Below are 18,117 nucleotides of genomic sequence, written 5' to 3'. Positions count from 1 at the left end.
TGAGAAGGAGCATCTGCGCACTCTTCATGGCTCCTAAACTCAAACCAGCCGTTTCCTCTGATGCACAGCTGAAGAAACAGCCATGGATTCCAAGTGTGGGGGAGACGAGCTGTTTTAAGTGGATTGTGAAAATGTGTGCTGGAACCCAGTGTGGTCTCTTCTGTCGTGGGGATGGTGTGTGCTTTTCACCTTCTGCACCCAAGTTAAGCCGACATCAGGGGCAGTCCACTGTGGAGGTGGTCAGATTACAGCAGGACATGTAGCGTGAGGCCAAGTTCAGTTCTTTCAGGAGCTGGTCGAACCCAGGGGAGTCATCCCTCAGCTGCTTTCTGGAAAGGCTTCTCCAGATGCCCCGCTATCGTGGAGCAGAGCCCAGCTCAGGTCGCCTGTGCCGCTGCCCTTCGCTCATCGCTCTGTGCCCTTGCCTACCTCTGCTCCTGACCTTGGAACCCGAGAGGACCACCCATTATAGAGGGGGAGGTTCACCGTGGTCTCCCCGGGCCGGAACCCCTGGGCACTCCTGCAATGTCAGCGAGCTGCTGTGGAACCACGGGCTGTATGTCCAGCCTCCCTCCCGGCCTCGGTTTCTTTCTCTCATGGGGGGTGACCCTGGCACCCACTGCAGGGGTTGGTGTGCGGGTTCAATAGGTTAAGACTGGCGTGGAGTACGCTGCTTAGTCAGCAGTGGTTACTGGTGCAATGGCCACTCGTCTTCTGCACGCTGGGTTTGTGCTGCGTCCAGTTCTGCGGCTGCTTGTACTGCTGCGACTCACCACACTCCCCACTGCCCCAGCTTTGTGAGAGGTCCCTGCCTTCTCCCTGCGGCAACCCTTCCCCTCGTTGTGAGTGCTACGGGCCCGACACCGGGCCAGAGCCTGCACGGACACTGCTCACATCAATGGCTTGTGGTTGCCTTCTGGGTCAGTGTCCTACTTACACGGTCAGGGGTTACAGTTTGAAGAAGTTCAGCGGCTGGCGCAAGGCCGTATCACGGGTCAGTGACAGAGCTGTGGCGGAGCTGGGATCCGACTCCCATCTCTGTCAGCCGTGCTCGGGCAACCGGGACTGGGAGGAACGCAACCCTGTGCACACTCCGCACACACACCCTCTACATGTGCCATCACTACATGTCGTTTCTACACCCAGACTCCATGCTCAGCAGACAGCCTCTGCACACGCTCTGCATATACAGTCTCTGCACACGCTCTACACACTGTCTCTGACCCAGATGGGGCTTGATGGGATCTGAAAAGCAGTGTGAAGCCATGTAAAACCCTTGGGTTGGAACTTCCTGTTCTCCTCACCCTCCTCCCTCCTCTCTTCTTCTTTATTACCTCCCATCGTACTGTGCCTGGCCCATTCCGGTCTGCCATATTTGTCAAGGGAAAAAATAAAGGTTTCCAAGCACACAGAAAAGAAAGTAGTGAGATTATCCAGCCCTAGCTCGCAAAGGAGGGGCCGTATCTGCTGCTAGCCTCGTTTGTGTCTGGGTTGCTAGGCAGGGAGGTGCGGGGAAGAGGGGCTTTCAAAAGGCCGTCATCAAAGTCTCCATGATATTTTTATGGAGGAAACATTGTTTTAAATGAACTGAAGATTTGTACTGTGGGGGCACATGTGGCTGGTTGAGCTGCTGGTCCACGGGGAGGGGACTAGAACTCCTTGCTTCTCTTTCAGCCCCATTTTCACCCCATTTGTTTAATTGATTGTTTTTAGTCATAGATGTCTTTAATGGCAGAATGATGAGAGTGGCAAATAACAGGAAGTGGGGGAAAATAGGACTATAGGGAAGGCATAGATAAGCAGCAGCAGTCGTGGAAGAAGTGATTATACTTGGTATGAAGTCAGCCTCACTCAGTGACATGAAAGTGAGCATGCTCTTGGGTAGCCTTAATAGAACTAGAACTAGAGGGTGATGTTTCTGCTTTCCTCTGCACTTCCGGCTGACACACAGAATATTGAGTCACTTCTGGGAACCGTATTTGATTTTTGAGACCCATAAATTGCAACATTCAGAGAAGATTAGCAAAGGCTTGAGGGGATTGAGAATGTTTAGTTCAGAGAAGAGAGAAAACCGAGGGGTGGGGGTGGGGACACAATAGCTGAACCCAACTCAGAGTGGGAAAGAACTTGGCATGGTTCCAAGTGGAATGGGTGACCCGGAAGAGACGGTGGGCTCCTCATCATCAGACGAAGCGGGTAAGCATCATCCAGGCCCTTTCTGGTCTTGAGAATCCAGGAAGGAAGAGGTTTACTTGCTTTATACCCTTTGTCAGCATGTGTGAGGCACAGAGAAAGGGCAGACAGACCAGGAGTGGACAGATTTGGAAACAGGAATGTGCTAGCAATGCCACGTGAACGCAGTTTGGGGTGCTAGGAGAGCAGGCATAGAATGTTTAATTAGATTGAGGTGTGATCACGAAGACCAGGAAATGTAGAGAGAAAAGTTGAGGTCAGAAGCATGAGGACGAAAAGGCTGGGAAGGTTGTAGGCTTCTGCTCTTTCTTGTAGTTGAAGAAACCTAGACCTGTTTTAAAATGAAAGCTGCACTTAGCTCCTGCGTTGCTATGTGCTGTCTAGTGCTCTTTCTGTTTTTAAGATTACGTCCTACACTCTTTGATGACCTCATTAACACAAAGAATCTAAGATTTTATTTCTTTAGTTTCTAAATTTCTCAAAGGGATAGAAGCTTAATGTTAAAAGAAATACTTTTCCAGGTTGCTAATACGAGATATTAGGCCACCAAATTCATCCCAACAATTGTTCGTCATCCTTGTCTCCTAGTTTAACCATCCCATCTGCCTGCTACTCAAGACTGAAGCCAGAATAGAAGGGTGGAAATAGAAACATCAGTCTCTCTCCTCTTTTGTGCTTACATTCGTCATTCCCCCTGTCTCCATGTGTCTGTCTCTCTCAGCACATGCTGAATTCTGAAAACTACTATCTAGTAAGGTTGGTACTGGTTCTCAAGAGAAATCCAGGATAAGTTATTCAGCTACTGATTACAACTTTCTATAGGTCATGGTCAAGTGTGTCTTTTTCTAATGAGTTTTTCATATTGATGGAATAGAGCATTTTCTATATTGAACTACTAACATTTATATATTTATGCATGTATATTTTCATATACGTATACAATGCGCATCACATATATACATCAAACTGACATTTATAACATTTAAGTTACAGACACAGAGTGCCTCAAAGGAAGGCTTCACGCAGAGAAAGTGGGAGCAAACCCACAATGCCGTGCATTAATACCTTCTTGGGCCCAGCACGTTTGAGTAGAAGATTGGCTGTTGAGAAAGAAAACATTGCAGGTGGAGAGAACAGTGGGGGCCAACATTCAGAAGCAGCTAAGAGGAGACTTCATGAGGGAAAGGCTCTGTGGGTCTGGAACTGGGGTGGGTGCGGGAAGGGCCCGAGCGTGGACGGTGGTTCAGTTCCAAAGGACAGGCCTGGCTGACCAGTTTAGTCTGTGGGGTAGAAAAGAGGGAAGAGTCTGAAATGACCTTTCTAGCTTGAGGCATCACGAGAGAAGCTCTTTCTCTTGGAGGGGGTGGGGGCAGGAACAGGAAGGACTGAGTAAGCCAGGAGGGAGGAGTGTCCATGGTTGGATTATTGGTGCCTGGGGACATGTTGCTCTGGAAGCATCAGCCGGACTCACAGTGGAGGTCGGACACACCCGCCCAGAACACGGGAGCCGGGCAGAGGCAAGTGGACTTTTGGATGTGTTCTGTGGAGGGTGAATAAAGCTGTGGATGAGAGGGAGGGAGTCTCCGCACACACAGCCATGTGTGATGCTGAACCTAAGTACATCTCATGGGTTAGTAAAGGCAGAGGTGGCAGTGAATGAAGGTAAAGAAAGTTTGCCGGAGGTTTAAAGAGGAGAACCTAGTGAGAGTGGGGTCCAGGAAGCAGAGGGAGGATGGAGCTTCAGGAAGGGGAGGTTGGGGAGAGGGCATTACGAGTTTGTGAAGGCAGGCAGGGAATGGCCAGAACTCCCTCCATGACTGTGGCCCCTCCAGTGCCCTCTGGTCATTGAATGGTGGCGGCATCCTGCAATAGAAATCTGGAGGGGGGCTGCCAGGAGGGGCCCTGCCTGTGTGCTCTTGCTTCCTAAACAGCTGCTGAAAAAAAGGAAGCAAGAAAGGAATGGGTTCATGTAGGCAGTCCCTTAACAGACCGGCTGCTGTGACCCAGAGCGCCAGTGGGTGTCTGTGCCCTTGCCAGGCTCTTTTGTGGGTGACTAGTCAGTGGGGAGCTTCTCTCGCTTGGGGACCGGGTGCAGACAGCCCCCGCTGTGACGGCTGCAAGGTCGCCGTGCTCCGCAGGCGCCTTGGTTCTGAACTTGCAGCTGTAATTGGTATTGATGTATTTTCGGTTAGGACTGAAGGGAGTGGATTCAGAATTTAGTTAGTGGGCCTCCCAATGAAACTCGGGAACACAATCCTTGTGAAAAATCATTTTAGCTTATCAGTAGTTGGCAAACATTTATATGGCAGTGGTGGTTCTGGCTGTGCCTTTGGCTGCATACTAAACTGAACAGCAAGCTGTGTCCACTGATTGAATGAAAAAAAATAATGATTTTGTGTTACAGGGAACTTTTTACAATATGCCAGAGGGACCTACTGGAGTCTCTTTAATCTTGAACAATGGTTGTTTCTTGCAGAGGCAAATTATGCAAATCGGTACTTAGTGTTTCATAATCAATCAGGGCTTTGTTGGAAGGGCTGTGAGTGCCAGCAGACAGAATTCCTATCGTGGGGGTGGGGGTGGGGTGGCATGCAAGTCAAACCACTGCTGTGACCAGCAAAGGACACTTGTGACCGCTTTGAACTTGCCCCACAGTTAAAAGGCAGTCATCCTTTGAGAAGAATCCCACCGTTTTGTACCAGGGTTTTTGTTTTACAGTTTATCTTGCTTTGGGTAATTTACAAAGCTCCTTGCCAGGAGCAGCTCGCAGGACTGGTCCACGGGGGACACACGTAAACAGAGCTGGGCCTGCCGCCTGGGACGGCAGATGGCAGCCATGCGCCTGCGGCTCCCTTTGTGTCTGCCCTGCCTTGAGTGCAGGGTTTTCAAGTTGTCTTGGACTCCTCCAAGTGCACGTGTATGTTTTCATACAATGTCATTTCAGCTTTGGCCTGCGCAGAATAATTAACCTTTAATAATCCTTTGATTCTAGATCAAACAACAAAGAACCCGAGAAATCGTAAAAGCCCTTGGAAGAAAAGGGTGGGTGATGTGTTCTCGAGTTCCTGCTGTTGCCCCAGCTGCAGTCCTCATGTCGCCCTCTAGTGGATAACGTCCAGTATGAGCCGCTGGACTGTGCCGTTTTACCAGGCTCTCAGGTTGTGAAAGGGGTAGAGAATCCGTGCGGTTCAGAACACTGACTCACAGAGGAAGGGCTTTGGACCGGTGTGTGCCTGAATGGCTTATATCAGATAGACATGAAAACGTTCCACAAGATGCTAACCAGCGTCTCTGAAAGGGGTCGGCTTGAGGAGGGGGCCTCAACCTGGCCTGGAAATGGCAGAGAAGACTTCTAAGAGGTGTCTCCCTTGAGCAGAGGAGTTGAGGCAGAAGACTGGGATGGAGGGGAGGGCGCTTCTACCCTGGAGATGTCCGCAGAGAGAGGGACCCCCAGGCCTCAGGCTTAGGCTAGGTCTGATTTGTCGCTAATGGGGAGTCAGTATACACTTTTAGTCAGGAAGTATGTGGGAAGATTTGCCTTTTTGTTTAAAAACACTTTGATTACAAAGACTATACATACTAATTGTAGAAAAATGTTAAAGTACAAAAAGATATTAAGAAAGCAAAATGTCCGAATCTCACCAGCCGGACAAGCATCAGTTATTTTGATGGGCGATCTTTTAGGTTCCTTTTTGTGTATGTACAACTTTAGGTGCCATTTCACATCTTTTCTGTAAATGGTTCACGCAGTGTGTGTTTCAGACAAGCCTGTTCCCATCCCCACCCCCCAACAACAGCTTGTGGGCAAACCCACTGTGTCGGCAGCTCAGACTCACCCAGGGTACCTCGCACAATCTCACGAGTGTGCAGGCTGGGAAGTTTTTGGTTTTGTTTGGTCCCTCCTAGTAAAACCTTTTTGTGTAAGGACAGGTGATGTGAGAAACTTTTTTTTTTCTCCTGTCAAATGCATCTGATTTAGAAACCACATTGCCTTTATGATAGATGGGTTATGGAGAATTTCAGTGTCTTGATTTGGGGAATGAGTCTTTAAATTTATATAGCTACTTAAAAGTGAACTCAGTTGATGTTCAGAAAACAAAAGGAATGCAGGAGTCAGATGAACACCTGTAGTTCTAGAATGCAGTTCGAATCACTTGTTAGGTGAAGTATCAGCTTCCCAAAAAAGCCAGATCCTGACTGATCCTGGAGTGTGTCTGTTAGCTTGGTGTTCTCCCATAGCCAGAGCCCGTGCCTTTAATCCAAACAGCTCTGCTCAGTGTTGGGCATTTTTGATCTCAGAACGATCCATCTGCACTTGCAGTAAAAGCAAGTCTCGCAGACCTGCCTTGCTCAGCTGGGACAGCAGAGCCATCTTCGTGGGCAGACTCGTAGAGACTAGAAACACACAGGCTCCTGGTGTGGGAGTCACAGTCTCCCATTTCTTCGGAACCATTTTCACGGAATTATACCTCCATGTCTTCTCATCTGTGAACTGGGATTATAATAGAACCTACCCCGCAGGATCGTGAGGAGTCCTTGAGATCATGGGTGCAGAGCATTCACATTGGGGCCTGCCGCATAGTATGCACTCAGTAAAAGCTGGCAGGTAGCTCATTGTACTACTGTTTTTTAAAAATAATGTTTACTCCCTCTCTTTGTAGTGAAGCCCAGGGAGATTAAGCAACTTGCTCAAAATTTCAGTTGGCAAAGGTTAAGAGTTTAGGGGAGCTTGTAAAAGCACCCCTTTCTTCTCAACCCAATTTTGGAACCACCTGAAAGAGAAATACAGGCGTCAGAACATGAAAAAGCCACATGGGGAACCCAGCTTTAGATTTGTAGCCAAATATGGGGAGAGCTTGGGTCAGAATATGCCCTCTCTGCTGGCTGGCTGCTGTGCACAGAGGAGAGGGTGAGACGGAGCTGAGCTTGCGCATTTCTTTCTCCAAATCATAAACCAGTTACATTGCTCCTCCCTGTCTGAGGACAGGAATATTGGTCCCGCTGAAGCCCCTGCATGTAAAGCCTAAGGAGTGGGGATCAGGGTCTCCCTCAGCAGTGGGTGGCGAAGCAGAGGTCAGAACCCAAGAATCTCTGCCCTCCCTGGATTTCCTGCCCATCCCTCTCTTGCCCACCGTGCTCCGCCCAGACTGTGCTCCTCTGCCCATACTCTGCCCGAGCTGTATGGACGTGGCCGTAGGGGCACTCAGATGTGGGAAGAAAAGCAGTCTGGGAAGTTATCTTCATTGTTCTTTTAAGCCGTGTTTTGTGGTAGTTTGATGATTGATACTCAGAACAAACTGATCAGCATTGCACTGCCTGGCTTCCTGACCATCCTGTTTCCTTGCTCACGTTTGTGGGCCTTCCCCTCCACGTCCGGGTAGCTTTGCCAACCCCAAGCCTACTATGTTGCAAAACCCAGCGCACGGCAGCTGACCTGGAAGGAGAGAATGTGAGCCAGTGGACACATTCCCTTTAGATATGTGAAGATTCCCACTTAGATACCTAGCATATAGGCGACTTTTAAAATGAACATTGTGTGTGGAAGCCTTTCTTGGATCTTTCTGTATGCACTGTAGTTAAAAAAAAAATTTTAAATTCAACATTGTACTCCCATACTCCCACACGAAACGCAGCTTATATTATCGTGAGGAAAAACCCCAAACTTCAGTAAGCTAAATCTCACTAGTCCGACTAGTCTTTTTTGGCAGGATAATACGGCGCTGATCAGTCCCAGTTCTGCCTCTCGCTAGCCTTGTAACCTTGCATGAGCCGCAGTTTCCGTGTGTCTTAAACGGGAGTGGGGTCATGTCTAAGTTGTCCAGTTGTTCCGGGAGAGGAAATGACAGCACACGTGGACTGAGCAGCTGACGCATGGCCTGACACACCTGTGGTGGGTGCTCAGCATGTGGCAGTCGCTGTTGGGTGTCTGCAAGTATGTAGCGCACTGCCGAATAGGATGGAGGAAGAGAGGATCAGGGTGACGTCGCTCACTCGGGTACCTTCCTCCGTCGTCCCCCTTGTGGGGGGATAACAGTAGTGACCTACGCACAATCTGTGCTTCAATTTGGAGGTTAAGAACTCAAGTCTGATACCAGGCTTCACTCCCTGTGTCCCCAAGCACATTATTTATCCTGTCTCTGACTCCATTTTCTCATCTGTAGAACAGGTGTGATGGTGTTACCTGTGATCATGCCTGGGAGAATTAGGGGAGTGAATGCACATGCAGCTCTGGGACTACCGCCGGGCACATGGCCCACTCTCACTGAAGGTTTTGGGTTATTTTTTGCTTTTTCGAAGGGCATCAAACCTGGTAAATGGAACTTTAAGCAAAGACTGCAAGTACTTAGAGATAAAGTAGGTAGAGTTTTCACATGGAATTTAGTTTTTGGTTCAAGTATGGATTATTTCTAGTTTGGCAGCAGAAGTTCTATACTTCAAATGACTAGAAGTGTTAGGGGAAGAAAATGCTAAATGGGAGACTTTTTAAAAAATGTTTTTAGGGGCACCTGGGTGGCTTAGTGGGTTAAAGCCTCTGTCTTCGGCTCAGGTCATGATCCCTGGGTCCTGGGATCGAGCCCCACATCGGGCTCTCTGCTCAGCAGGGAGCCTGCTTCCCCTCCTTCTCTCTCTGCCTGCCTCTCTGCCTACTTGTGATCTCTGTCAAATAAATAAATAATAAATCTTTAAAAAAATGTTTTTATTAAGGGAGATTTCAAATACATACTGAAGTAGACAGAATGCTATAAGGAACCGCCATCTTCAACACGTACTGACTCATGGCCCATCCTGCTTCATCTGATACTCCCCCTCCCCTGTATCGTTTTGAAACAAATTCTAGGTGGTATATTTGACTTGTAAATTCTTCAGTATACATCTCTAAATGATAAGAATTTTAAAAACAAAAAAAGTAAAAGTAATCATAATGCTTATTGTTATCACGCCTGAGCAAAAATTCATTATAATTTCTTAATATCAGTATTAAGTGGGAGATTTTTTTCTTCTTTAACAGGCGAAATAACAGTACACAGCAGGCATGAAAGTAACCTGACTGAAACTAGAAAACACCAGCATGTCCATTAAGTGACCGCTTTCGAGGGAGCCTGTGCCAGCTCAGTGTGATTAGGGGTTCCAGCCCTAGCTCTGCCGGTAATGCCACCTCTCCGGGCTTTGGTTTCTTTCCACCAAGAAAAAGAATCTATTTCAGGGTTGTTGTCCAAGTTAAACAAAACGACCTGCTTGAAGTGACTGGTACAGTGCAGCTATTAAATACATCTTGCATTCCTCTCTTCCTTTTCTCCTTTAGCTACAGCTCCATTCTTATTTTAGACGACAGTTTGTGTTAGAAATGAACGACACGTGTCAGATGATATGGCAGTGTAGTCAAACCATGGCTGTGGTCATGAAAACTCTCCCGTGGTGGGCCGACTGTCGGTCAGATGGGAGGCGATCAGCCTTGTGAGAGCAGATCCTCTCTTGTGAAGTGTGTTAGGTTACATGTCTTCAGTAGATCTTACCTTCTGAACACACGTGCCACTGACTTTCTGGGAGGATTACTCTCACAAGTAGCTGGCATGTTCATCTTTCTTACTTTGTTCACAGTTGTTTAAGGTGCAGTCTTGTGATACCTCTGATACCTTTTTGATCCAACTGCTATGTGGGGAGTTATCAGATCTTGAAGCCCTTTCTGTTGGATTTTCAACCCCCACAAACTTTTTCCCCCCTCCTTTCCTCATCCAACGTTTTTCACTCCTGGAGATGAATAGGGCATAGATCCTGAATTCAGGGAACTCAGTTGCAGTCTAGTGGTCACAGATAAATACTTATAATGTTCTATGGGAAGTGCCGGCAGGTATCTATAAAATAGTAAGGAAAGTGTTAAGGAAGGCTTCCTGGAGGAGGTGACATTTATGTGGAAGCCTACAGGATGAATAGGAATTCTTCTGGTGGCATGGAGTTGGAATAAAGAAAGCTGTTCCAGGCAGAGGAAGAGCAGTCACAAAAGCACAGAGCTATCAAGATGGTTTGTCTCTTATCTGCCCGAGGCTGTGATACATCCCACAACATAGCTCAGCCCCCAGAACACTCCCTGTTTTTAGCCCCTGCATTTTGTCACCCACCGGTGCCACAGACTTTTCCAGTGACCTCTTGTTTCCTCCCAGGACCCTCTCCCTGCCCTCCTCCCCGTGTCATTCAGTGACACCAAGACTAAGAAATTGATACTAGTTTTAGATCTTTACAGGGCAATGACACTTTCATTGTACTCTGATTTCCATGTCAGACTTGACACTGGAATGGCCTTTCTCCTTTTTTACAAGTAAGAGGCATTCTCTTTGGATACACACATACAGGTGGTTCTTTTAAAACTGGCAGTGTGTGTAGAGGCATTCAGAATTGAAAGCATACAAGTACTCAACCTCTAAAAATTTGAAAACCTAAGGGCCTGTTCAGAATCATATAAAGTATACTATCATTGGCAGTTTATTCTCAAAAATAGGACTAAGCACAACAGTAAACAGATCAGAGCTTGGCCAAGAATCTTTACAAAGATGATAGTCGTGCTCGTGTGATTAAATTGTCAAATCGGGGCGCTCGGGTGGCTCAGTGGGTTGGGGCCTCTGCCTTCGGCCCGGGTCATGATCCCGGGGTCCTGGGATCGAGCCCCACATCGGGCTCTCTTCTCCGCAGGGAGCCTGCTTCCTCCTCTCTCTCTGCCTGCCTCTCTGCCTAGTTGTGATTTCTCTCTGTCAAATAAATAAAATATTTAAAAATAAATAAATAAATAAATAAATAAATTGTCAAATCATTCATGATGCCGATAGCCCTATCACATAATGCTGTTCGGGACTTAAGAGTGTCTATTTAGACACATCAAGGACCTATTGACCTATTTTTTCCTTACTGATTGTTGTGATTTTTGTGTATGTGTGTGTGTGTATATATTTATTTTAGGAATCTAATAGAATTTCAAGGCTGTCAGATACCTACAGAAATCTTTTTTTTTTTTTTTTTTTTTTTTTTAAATTTATTTGACAGTGATCACCAGCAGGCAGAGAGGCAGGCAGAGAGAGAGGAGGAAGCAGGCTCCCTGCCGAGCAGAGAGCCCAATGCTGGAGCTTGATCCCAGGACCCTGGGACCATGATCTGAGCCGAAGGCAGAGGCTTTAACCCACTGAGCCACCCAGGCGCCCCACCTACAGAAATCTTAATGCTCATTTATTTCTATTTATGCATTTGAAATATTATTTTGTTCATTTTACTCCTGTTAAGTATTGAATCATACTGGTGATATTGTTAAGTCAGTAATTACGTACTACCTCTTATTTTACCAAGAATTTCATTTTATTTGGAACATGCTTCAGTTTGTTTTAATAAATTTATTTTATAGAAATTTGCCATTACGGAACGTAAGAATTTGGGATCACATTTGTTATACTTTAAGTGAAACGCCTTCTAGTTTATGTTTTTTGAGATGTCTATGGGGCCTTCTTGCTGCTGGTACTCATGCCCGTGCACTGTTGCTTCCTGGTAGAGTGCAGCTAGCTGAAGTGCTGGGCAGTGAGGGGGTGGGCCACAGATCTAGCCTGTGTCATAGATTCCTTTGGACTTGTTAAAACTTTTTACAGAAAACTTTTTTCAGCCACAAAGCTGCTTCCTTTGGCTTCGGCATATTTTAAATCCAGAATTTACCACTGCCAATGTACAACAGCCATCCACTTCCCTTGCTTTACTCATGTGTGCTGTTTACCTGGCCCCCTGTAGGTAGGGGCTGGGGAAGGGGATAGAAACCATTGAAAGTTTAAAACAGGAGAGTAACCTTCAAATCGTACATGTGGGGCAGTAAACAGCTTGTTTGTACCTCTCTTAAATATTTTCCCCACAGTCTTAAAGGTCGGATTTTATAGTGCATTTAAGGGGTAGGCCAGAGTAAGGGTGTAAGGAAGGCAGCTGTGTTGTGTAGGAAAACATGCTGAACTTGAACTCAGACCGTCCTGAGTTTCCCTTTAAGCCTGGCCACGTGCTATATGTGTCACCTTGGATGAATCACTTGGCCTCTGTGAGGTTCAGTCTCCCAAACTGGTTACCATTAGCAGTGCTGTGCATGCCCACAGCAGGGCCATGGGGGAGAGGAGGTCAGGGGTGTCAGGCCGACTCTCAGCCCTTGTTTGTTAACCTGGTAATAAGTGAATGTTAGGGCCATACTTCATTTTTAGTTTGAGTCCTGCCCTTCAAATGCCCGAAGGTACTTTTCTGAACCATATTTATTATTTAATCTCGACTTTGTGGGAAATTTAACTGAACCTCTATTGACGTATCTGCAGCCTAATGCTGAATGTTTCCTTTGTGATAAATACCATCTTTGTATTTAGACACATACTTGTTCCACAGAGACTTAGGGACCGCCCTCTGTGCTGCGTGTTGTGCTTGGAACTGCGGGGAAGCAGCCCAGCCCCTGCTTGCTTGGTTCATAATCCCACTGATGGCGAAGCCAGAGGACGGGGCCGTGTGTAACTTCAGGCCACGTGGGTGGTACGCAGAAGTGCTTTTAAGTTGAGAGCAAAGCGAAAATTAGCCTGAGTTGCCCTTGACAGAAAAACTTTCATGGAAAAGATGAAAGTTCAGTGGACCCTTCAAGGCTGGGGTTATGTATGTTTGGAATGAGTACAAAGGGCATTAGGAGGAAGCTAGAGTGAGCAGTGGTCAAAGGACAGAGCAGGCCACCGACTTAGTTAATCATTCTTTCCTTCTGGAAACACTTTGGTCTTCATCAGCCATGGTTGTAGGTTTCTTCCTACCTTTTTATTTTTATTTTACTTATTTTTTAATCCCTAACTCCACATACTGACACGTGGCAGGTGCTTTAGAGTAGGGTTTTATGATACTAGATGCCAGCCATCACAAATAGAGTCCTTTGTACCTCTGTGTCCTTTTTGTTCAGCTGGGGAGGTAGGCTGTCAGGAAGATGGAGGTTTGCTGTGTGGGGAGCCATCATTGCCCCTGAAGCTTTTAACTCTGCTGCTCTGTGGGGCCCTGTCTGTAAACTTGCTATCTCTAGCCTTAGCATCCATCTCCAGGACACTCGGAAGAAAGAGTATTTGTTTATAAAATTTTAGATATAAGACATATCAGGAAAGGAATTGGCCTTTATTGAGCACATGCTGTGTAGTTACTAGACATGCATTACCTCATTTAACCTCGAAGCTCCTTTGAGATTATTTCTTCTAACATCTTAGATCATATCACAACACTTAGAGGAAGAAGGAACTGTCAATGGGAGACTAAGGCTCAGGAATGTGGGTGACTTTGGGCAAGTTAACCAACAAGTTAGTGATGACAGGTGATCCTTGAACAACATGGGTTTGAATTGTGTGGGCCCACTTATATGTGGATTTTACTTTGATGAATACAGTACAATCCTATAAATGGATTTTCTCTTCCTTATGATTTTCTTAGTAGTAACATTTTTTTCTCTAGTTTGCTTTCTGGTGAGGATACAGTTTTTAACAGATACAACATACAAAATATGTGTTAACCAACTGCTTATGTTATTGGTAAGTCTTCTGGTCAACAGGCTACTAATAGTTAAGTTTTGGGGGAATCAGAAGTTATATAAGGATTTTCGACTGGGAGGGTATCACCACCCCTCACCCCCGCATTGTTCAAGGCTCAACTACATGTGAGAATCCAAAACCGAAGTGTTCAGTTTGTAGCTTCACAATTTGTCTACAACCTCTGTTCCATCGTCTGTTAATTTAAAATTTGTTGCAGACAAGTGTGACACATCTCTCTATATAAACTCTTCACGTTCTTTTGATTCTAGATTTCACACATTGGCAAACTGAGAGATTTTCTTCTGGAACACAGGAAAGATTATATTAATGCTTATAGGTAAGTGCGTATTTTTTTTACCGTGGCTTTGGTGACTGAATTCTTTCCCATACCTGTATTCTCTTTGAGCTTCTGTCCTTTTTACTTACTGACTCAGAGTTGACTTGGGGAGGATCAGTTTGACGGTGGCATCTGCAAGCAGGTGGGAGCTCCTGTATCCAGGGAAGGCTCTGCTAGCCCGCATGCCCTTGGGGGTCATGACATCCCCACAGTGTGACTTTCTGTGCTGATGCTCCCACGTTTGTCTCTCTTTATGTACCATAGACGTTGTGAAACACATAGACACGAACGAGACAGTTTCTCAATACATGCTTATCGAGCAAACAACAGAGCGATACAAGTCATGTAAACACACGTGACAAGAACCCTTGCATCTAGGGAGGGTTTGGTTAGGTTGCTTTTTCAAAAGAGGAAAGCATTTTGATTGAGACTTCCAAAGTGGGTTCTGGAATAGATCCCAGCTTTCAGCAGATGCAGGAGCATTACAGGGCAGACGCCTTGTCCGTGCTTGCCTGAGCTCCACTGGTACTTACCTGGTGATGGTGTGGCCTACTGTGGGACTGCACTCCAAGTGTCCTATGTGAATTAATGGGAAGGTTGGGTGGGACATGTGAAATGTCATCAATGGCAGCTTTATGCTTCTGAGTGTATTTCATTGTATAATTTTGGAACGTAGTAAATCACTCTTAGTGCCTAGTACCAAGAAGACCTTATTTAAGTTCTCAGTTAAACTACTAGCTCAACACTAGATGGCAGTGTAAACTTTATTTCCAGAGGTGTACATGGATATCAAGTTTATAGTGCATAAAAATGGAAGCTGTAGTCATTTTGGAAAGCTTAACAAAACTGGCCTAAACCTCTTGGTCCAGCTCCTTTCTGGAGTGCCTGACTGTTTAGTTTATGTAAGTGTTTGTAGAGGCCTTTCACGGAAAGCCACTGTTCACTTCCCTTTGCCTTGAATAGGCATCCAACAAGGCGAATGTTTTAAATGTTGGTGTCCCCACTCCCTTATTGACCTTGTGAACCTGAGAGAGTCAGTCTGTAAAACCCACATCGTCTCTAAACCAGGAGTTAACCAACCACCTCCTGGAGGCCAAGTCCACCCTGCCCCCTGTTTCGTACAGCCCGTGAGCTGAGAATAGCATTTGAATGGCTGGGGGAAAAGAACAAGATTTCACCCCATGTGAAAATCGAATGAAATGCACATCTGAGTATCCTAAATAAAGTTTACTGGAACACCACGAAACCCATTCATTTATGTGTTACCTTTGGCTGCTTTTGCACTACAACAGCAGAATTAAATGACTGTGACAGACTACGTGGCCTGCAAAGTCAAATGTATTTACTCTCAGGCCCTTTTCAAAAAAAGTTTTTGGAGTCCTGCTCTAAACAGTGGGTTTGATGATCCCTCACTGGCTTGTTGAGAGATTCATTTAAGACAGTATCATTGAAATGCAGTGCATTTCTGCGCATTTATAAGATTATCGTATAAGGCTGCTGTTCTGTAACTTCGCAGTAGTTTTAAACTTGTGATTACAATGGTGATGCTAAGGCATTTATTTCTCCTCAGCTCCCACACACTGTGTGTCCAGGTTCACAGATCACTCCAAGTCCTCTCCCCGGGACAGCCGGCCGCTGGCCCAGGGTTTCCTCTTTCCCACTACTGGCGTGGACGCTCAGACTGACACCTAGGATCTCTGGAGCCGGTCCTGCTCTGCCACTTACTGGTCATGTGTCTTGAGCTTCAGATAGAACTCTAGCTCCTGAGGCTTTCTTGGTCTTGACGAATCCATCACCTCATTATAGAAACTCAGCCTTTTACTGCTTTTCCCAGTGGCAGCTGTTCATTGCCAGCTCATGCATTCTGCATCCACTCCTGCCTCTGTTATGGTCCCTTTGACAGAGCAGGGGCCTGGGGCCTGGTGGGGGGTGGTTAGTCACACCTAAGTTCAGCCCCATTCCTGCCAGGTCACGCGAGTTCCGAGAGCTCACTTCCCATCTTGTGCTTGTTCTCTTTTTTCCATGTGGATGACGCTCTTCTGAGGATTAGAAGTGCTTTGTGTGAGCTCCTGACACATAGAAGTCCCTTGGTGAAGGGTAACAGGACTGGAACCCCATGTGACCTAGGATGAAGTTAGAGGGGTGGGCGGTTAGAAAAGAACACACCTCTCCTTTCTGCCAGAGATTGGTGAGAGGGAAGGAGGAAGGTGAGTGGGTGGGATGCAGGGTCAGGTCAACATGATGGAGGTGACGAGTGATCAGCTTGATCACTGGTAAAATACAGGGTGCTGGCAGAGCTTAGGTCTCGCAGTGGGCAGCCTTATTGAAGGCTCCGGAATTAGACAGATTCACTCAGCCATTGCTGCCACTGAACAGTCGCGGTCCCTGGGGGCAGGCCCCTTTCTGGCACAGGAGAGAGAGGACGACAGCAGAGCTTCTGCTGTCTATAAGCAGGCAGATCCCAAAGAGGAGAGAGAGCAAGGAGCTGTGGCTAGGTGCATGCGTGTGTCCCTGTCCGTGCCTGGTTCCTTCTGCCAGCTTACCGATCAGAGAAAGAAGTCCCCTTCTCCCCTGCCAGGAGGCTAAGGAAGGCAGTTGGGGGTCACACCAGGGGAGCTGATCCACACAGAAACATGAGGACTAGGGAGCAGGCTTCTCCTCAGCGACCTGCATTCTCTCTGGATGGAGAAGGGCTGCCCTTCTTGGCTCCCATTATGTTCTGCTCCGGATGGTGGCAGTCTGCAGCCTGCTTCTTTACTGCTCCTGCCTCCCAGTGCTGTGTGCTGGCCTTGGCCGGGAACATTTTGGATGAAGTACGAACATGGAATTGAAAGAAAAATTGCCTTCAGACCCATAAAGCTATGTTAGTTTGGCATAATTAGGAAGCTGTAATTTTTTCCATAATGTAGAGCTCAGACTTTATTGACCCATTTAATTTTTTTTAGTAATGACATTTTACTAGAGCAGAACAGCACGCAACGGAGGTAGCCTCTGGCTGGATATCTTGAATGATTTTAATTAAAAATAATGTCTCCACTTTTGGTGGATGTACCTTTTCTGCAATGCCTTGGCAACAAAACAATACCACTTGGGGGGAAGACTTCTTTGGTTTCTGTTTTTACTAATAGAATTACCATGCTGTCAATTTCCAGCTTTAAAGGTTAATGTATAATGTTCCTAAAGGCACATCACCTTTTAATTGAGTGATCGGTTTTGTCAAATTAACCTTTAGACCTTTTCAGTTTCACTGGGCTGAGTTTCCATTAAATCAAAATATAGAGTAGAAGGATGTTAATCTAATGTTCTTGGAATTAGTCATTTATAGGTCCCTTCCACCCACGGGGCACGTGTTCACTTGGAAGTGAGTACCTTTCTTGTTTACTTGTCCCTGACCCCTCTTGCCTCCATTCTGATGAGACTGTTTCTAGTAGGAAGGAGCACAAGACTGGAGACCTCTCCCTCCTTCCTGCTCTCTTTCCTCTGCTGTGCCTAGGGGGTTGGAGAAGAGGGACAGAGCATATGCCTTATATAGGGCATGTTCTGTTAGCATTACTTGGCATTACCATGTGAAGCCAAACTAGGTAAGCAGACACAATGCTGGGGAGTATTGGAATAGGGAAACACTCACCTCTCATTCTTCCACAATCTGAGAATTGTGGGTCTGATCTGTGGGTCTGTGGGTCTTGACTACCCACTGAGGGTAGGGCCATCTATTTTCCAAGAACCCAGGGGCTTTCTTCTGTCCTTCCAGCTCTCCCCCAGAAAATGAGGAGCTACGGTTGGGGGCTAGGAAGGTGCCATATCCTCAGGAGACTTACCTCGTGGCTGGGACTGAGAACCCCGAGCTCACTCCTCCCTTTTCTCTCGGGAGGGGCCTGTCATCAAGATGGAGGCAATGGCTTTTCCAGGGAAGGCTCTGGAAGAGCTCTGCAAGGGGGTCTGTAGGGTTTGTGGGGTGGGATAAAATCAGCTGGGGAAGGGTCTCATAAGGAGATATTGAGCAGCCGGATATCAGGCCTGTCCTGCATGAGCCGAGTC

At 46.7% G+C, this 18,117-nt stretch overlaps 1 protein-coding gene across 2 annotated transcripts in view; it reads left to right on the top strand.

The window, feature by feature from the left end:
• Positions 1 to 18,117, top strand: part of STX18 (syntaxin 18) — a 115,744-nt gene that overhangs the window by 54,475 nt on the left and 43,152 nt on the right. For both annotated transcript variants that reach the window (XM_045994447.1, XM_045994456.1), the window contains exon 2: positions 14,012 to 14,079. In XM_045994447.1, the coding sequence (XP_045850403.1) occupies positions 14,012 to 14,079 (68 nt within the window). The remainder of the gene's footprint in view (positions 1 to 14,011; positions 14,080 to 18,117) is intronic.

The sequence above is a fragment of the Meles meles genome, chromosome 2, assembly GCF_922984935.1.
Source record: "Meles meles chromosome 2, mMelMel3.1 paternal haplotype, whole genome shotgun sequence".
Taxonomy (NCBI): Eukaryota; Metazoa; Chordata; class Mammalia; order Carnivora; family Mustelidae; genus Meles; species Meles meles.
The sequence above is the reverse complement of the archived record's forward strand: the minus strand, read 5'-3'. Positions and strand labels throughout refer to the sequence as shown.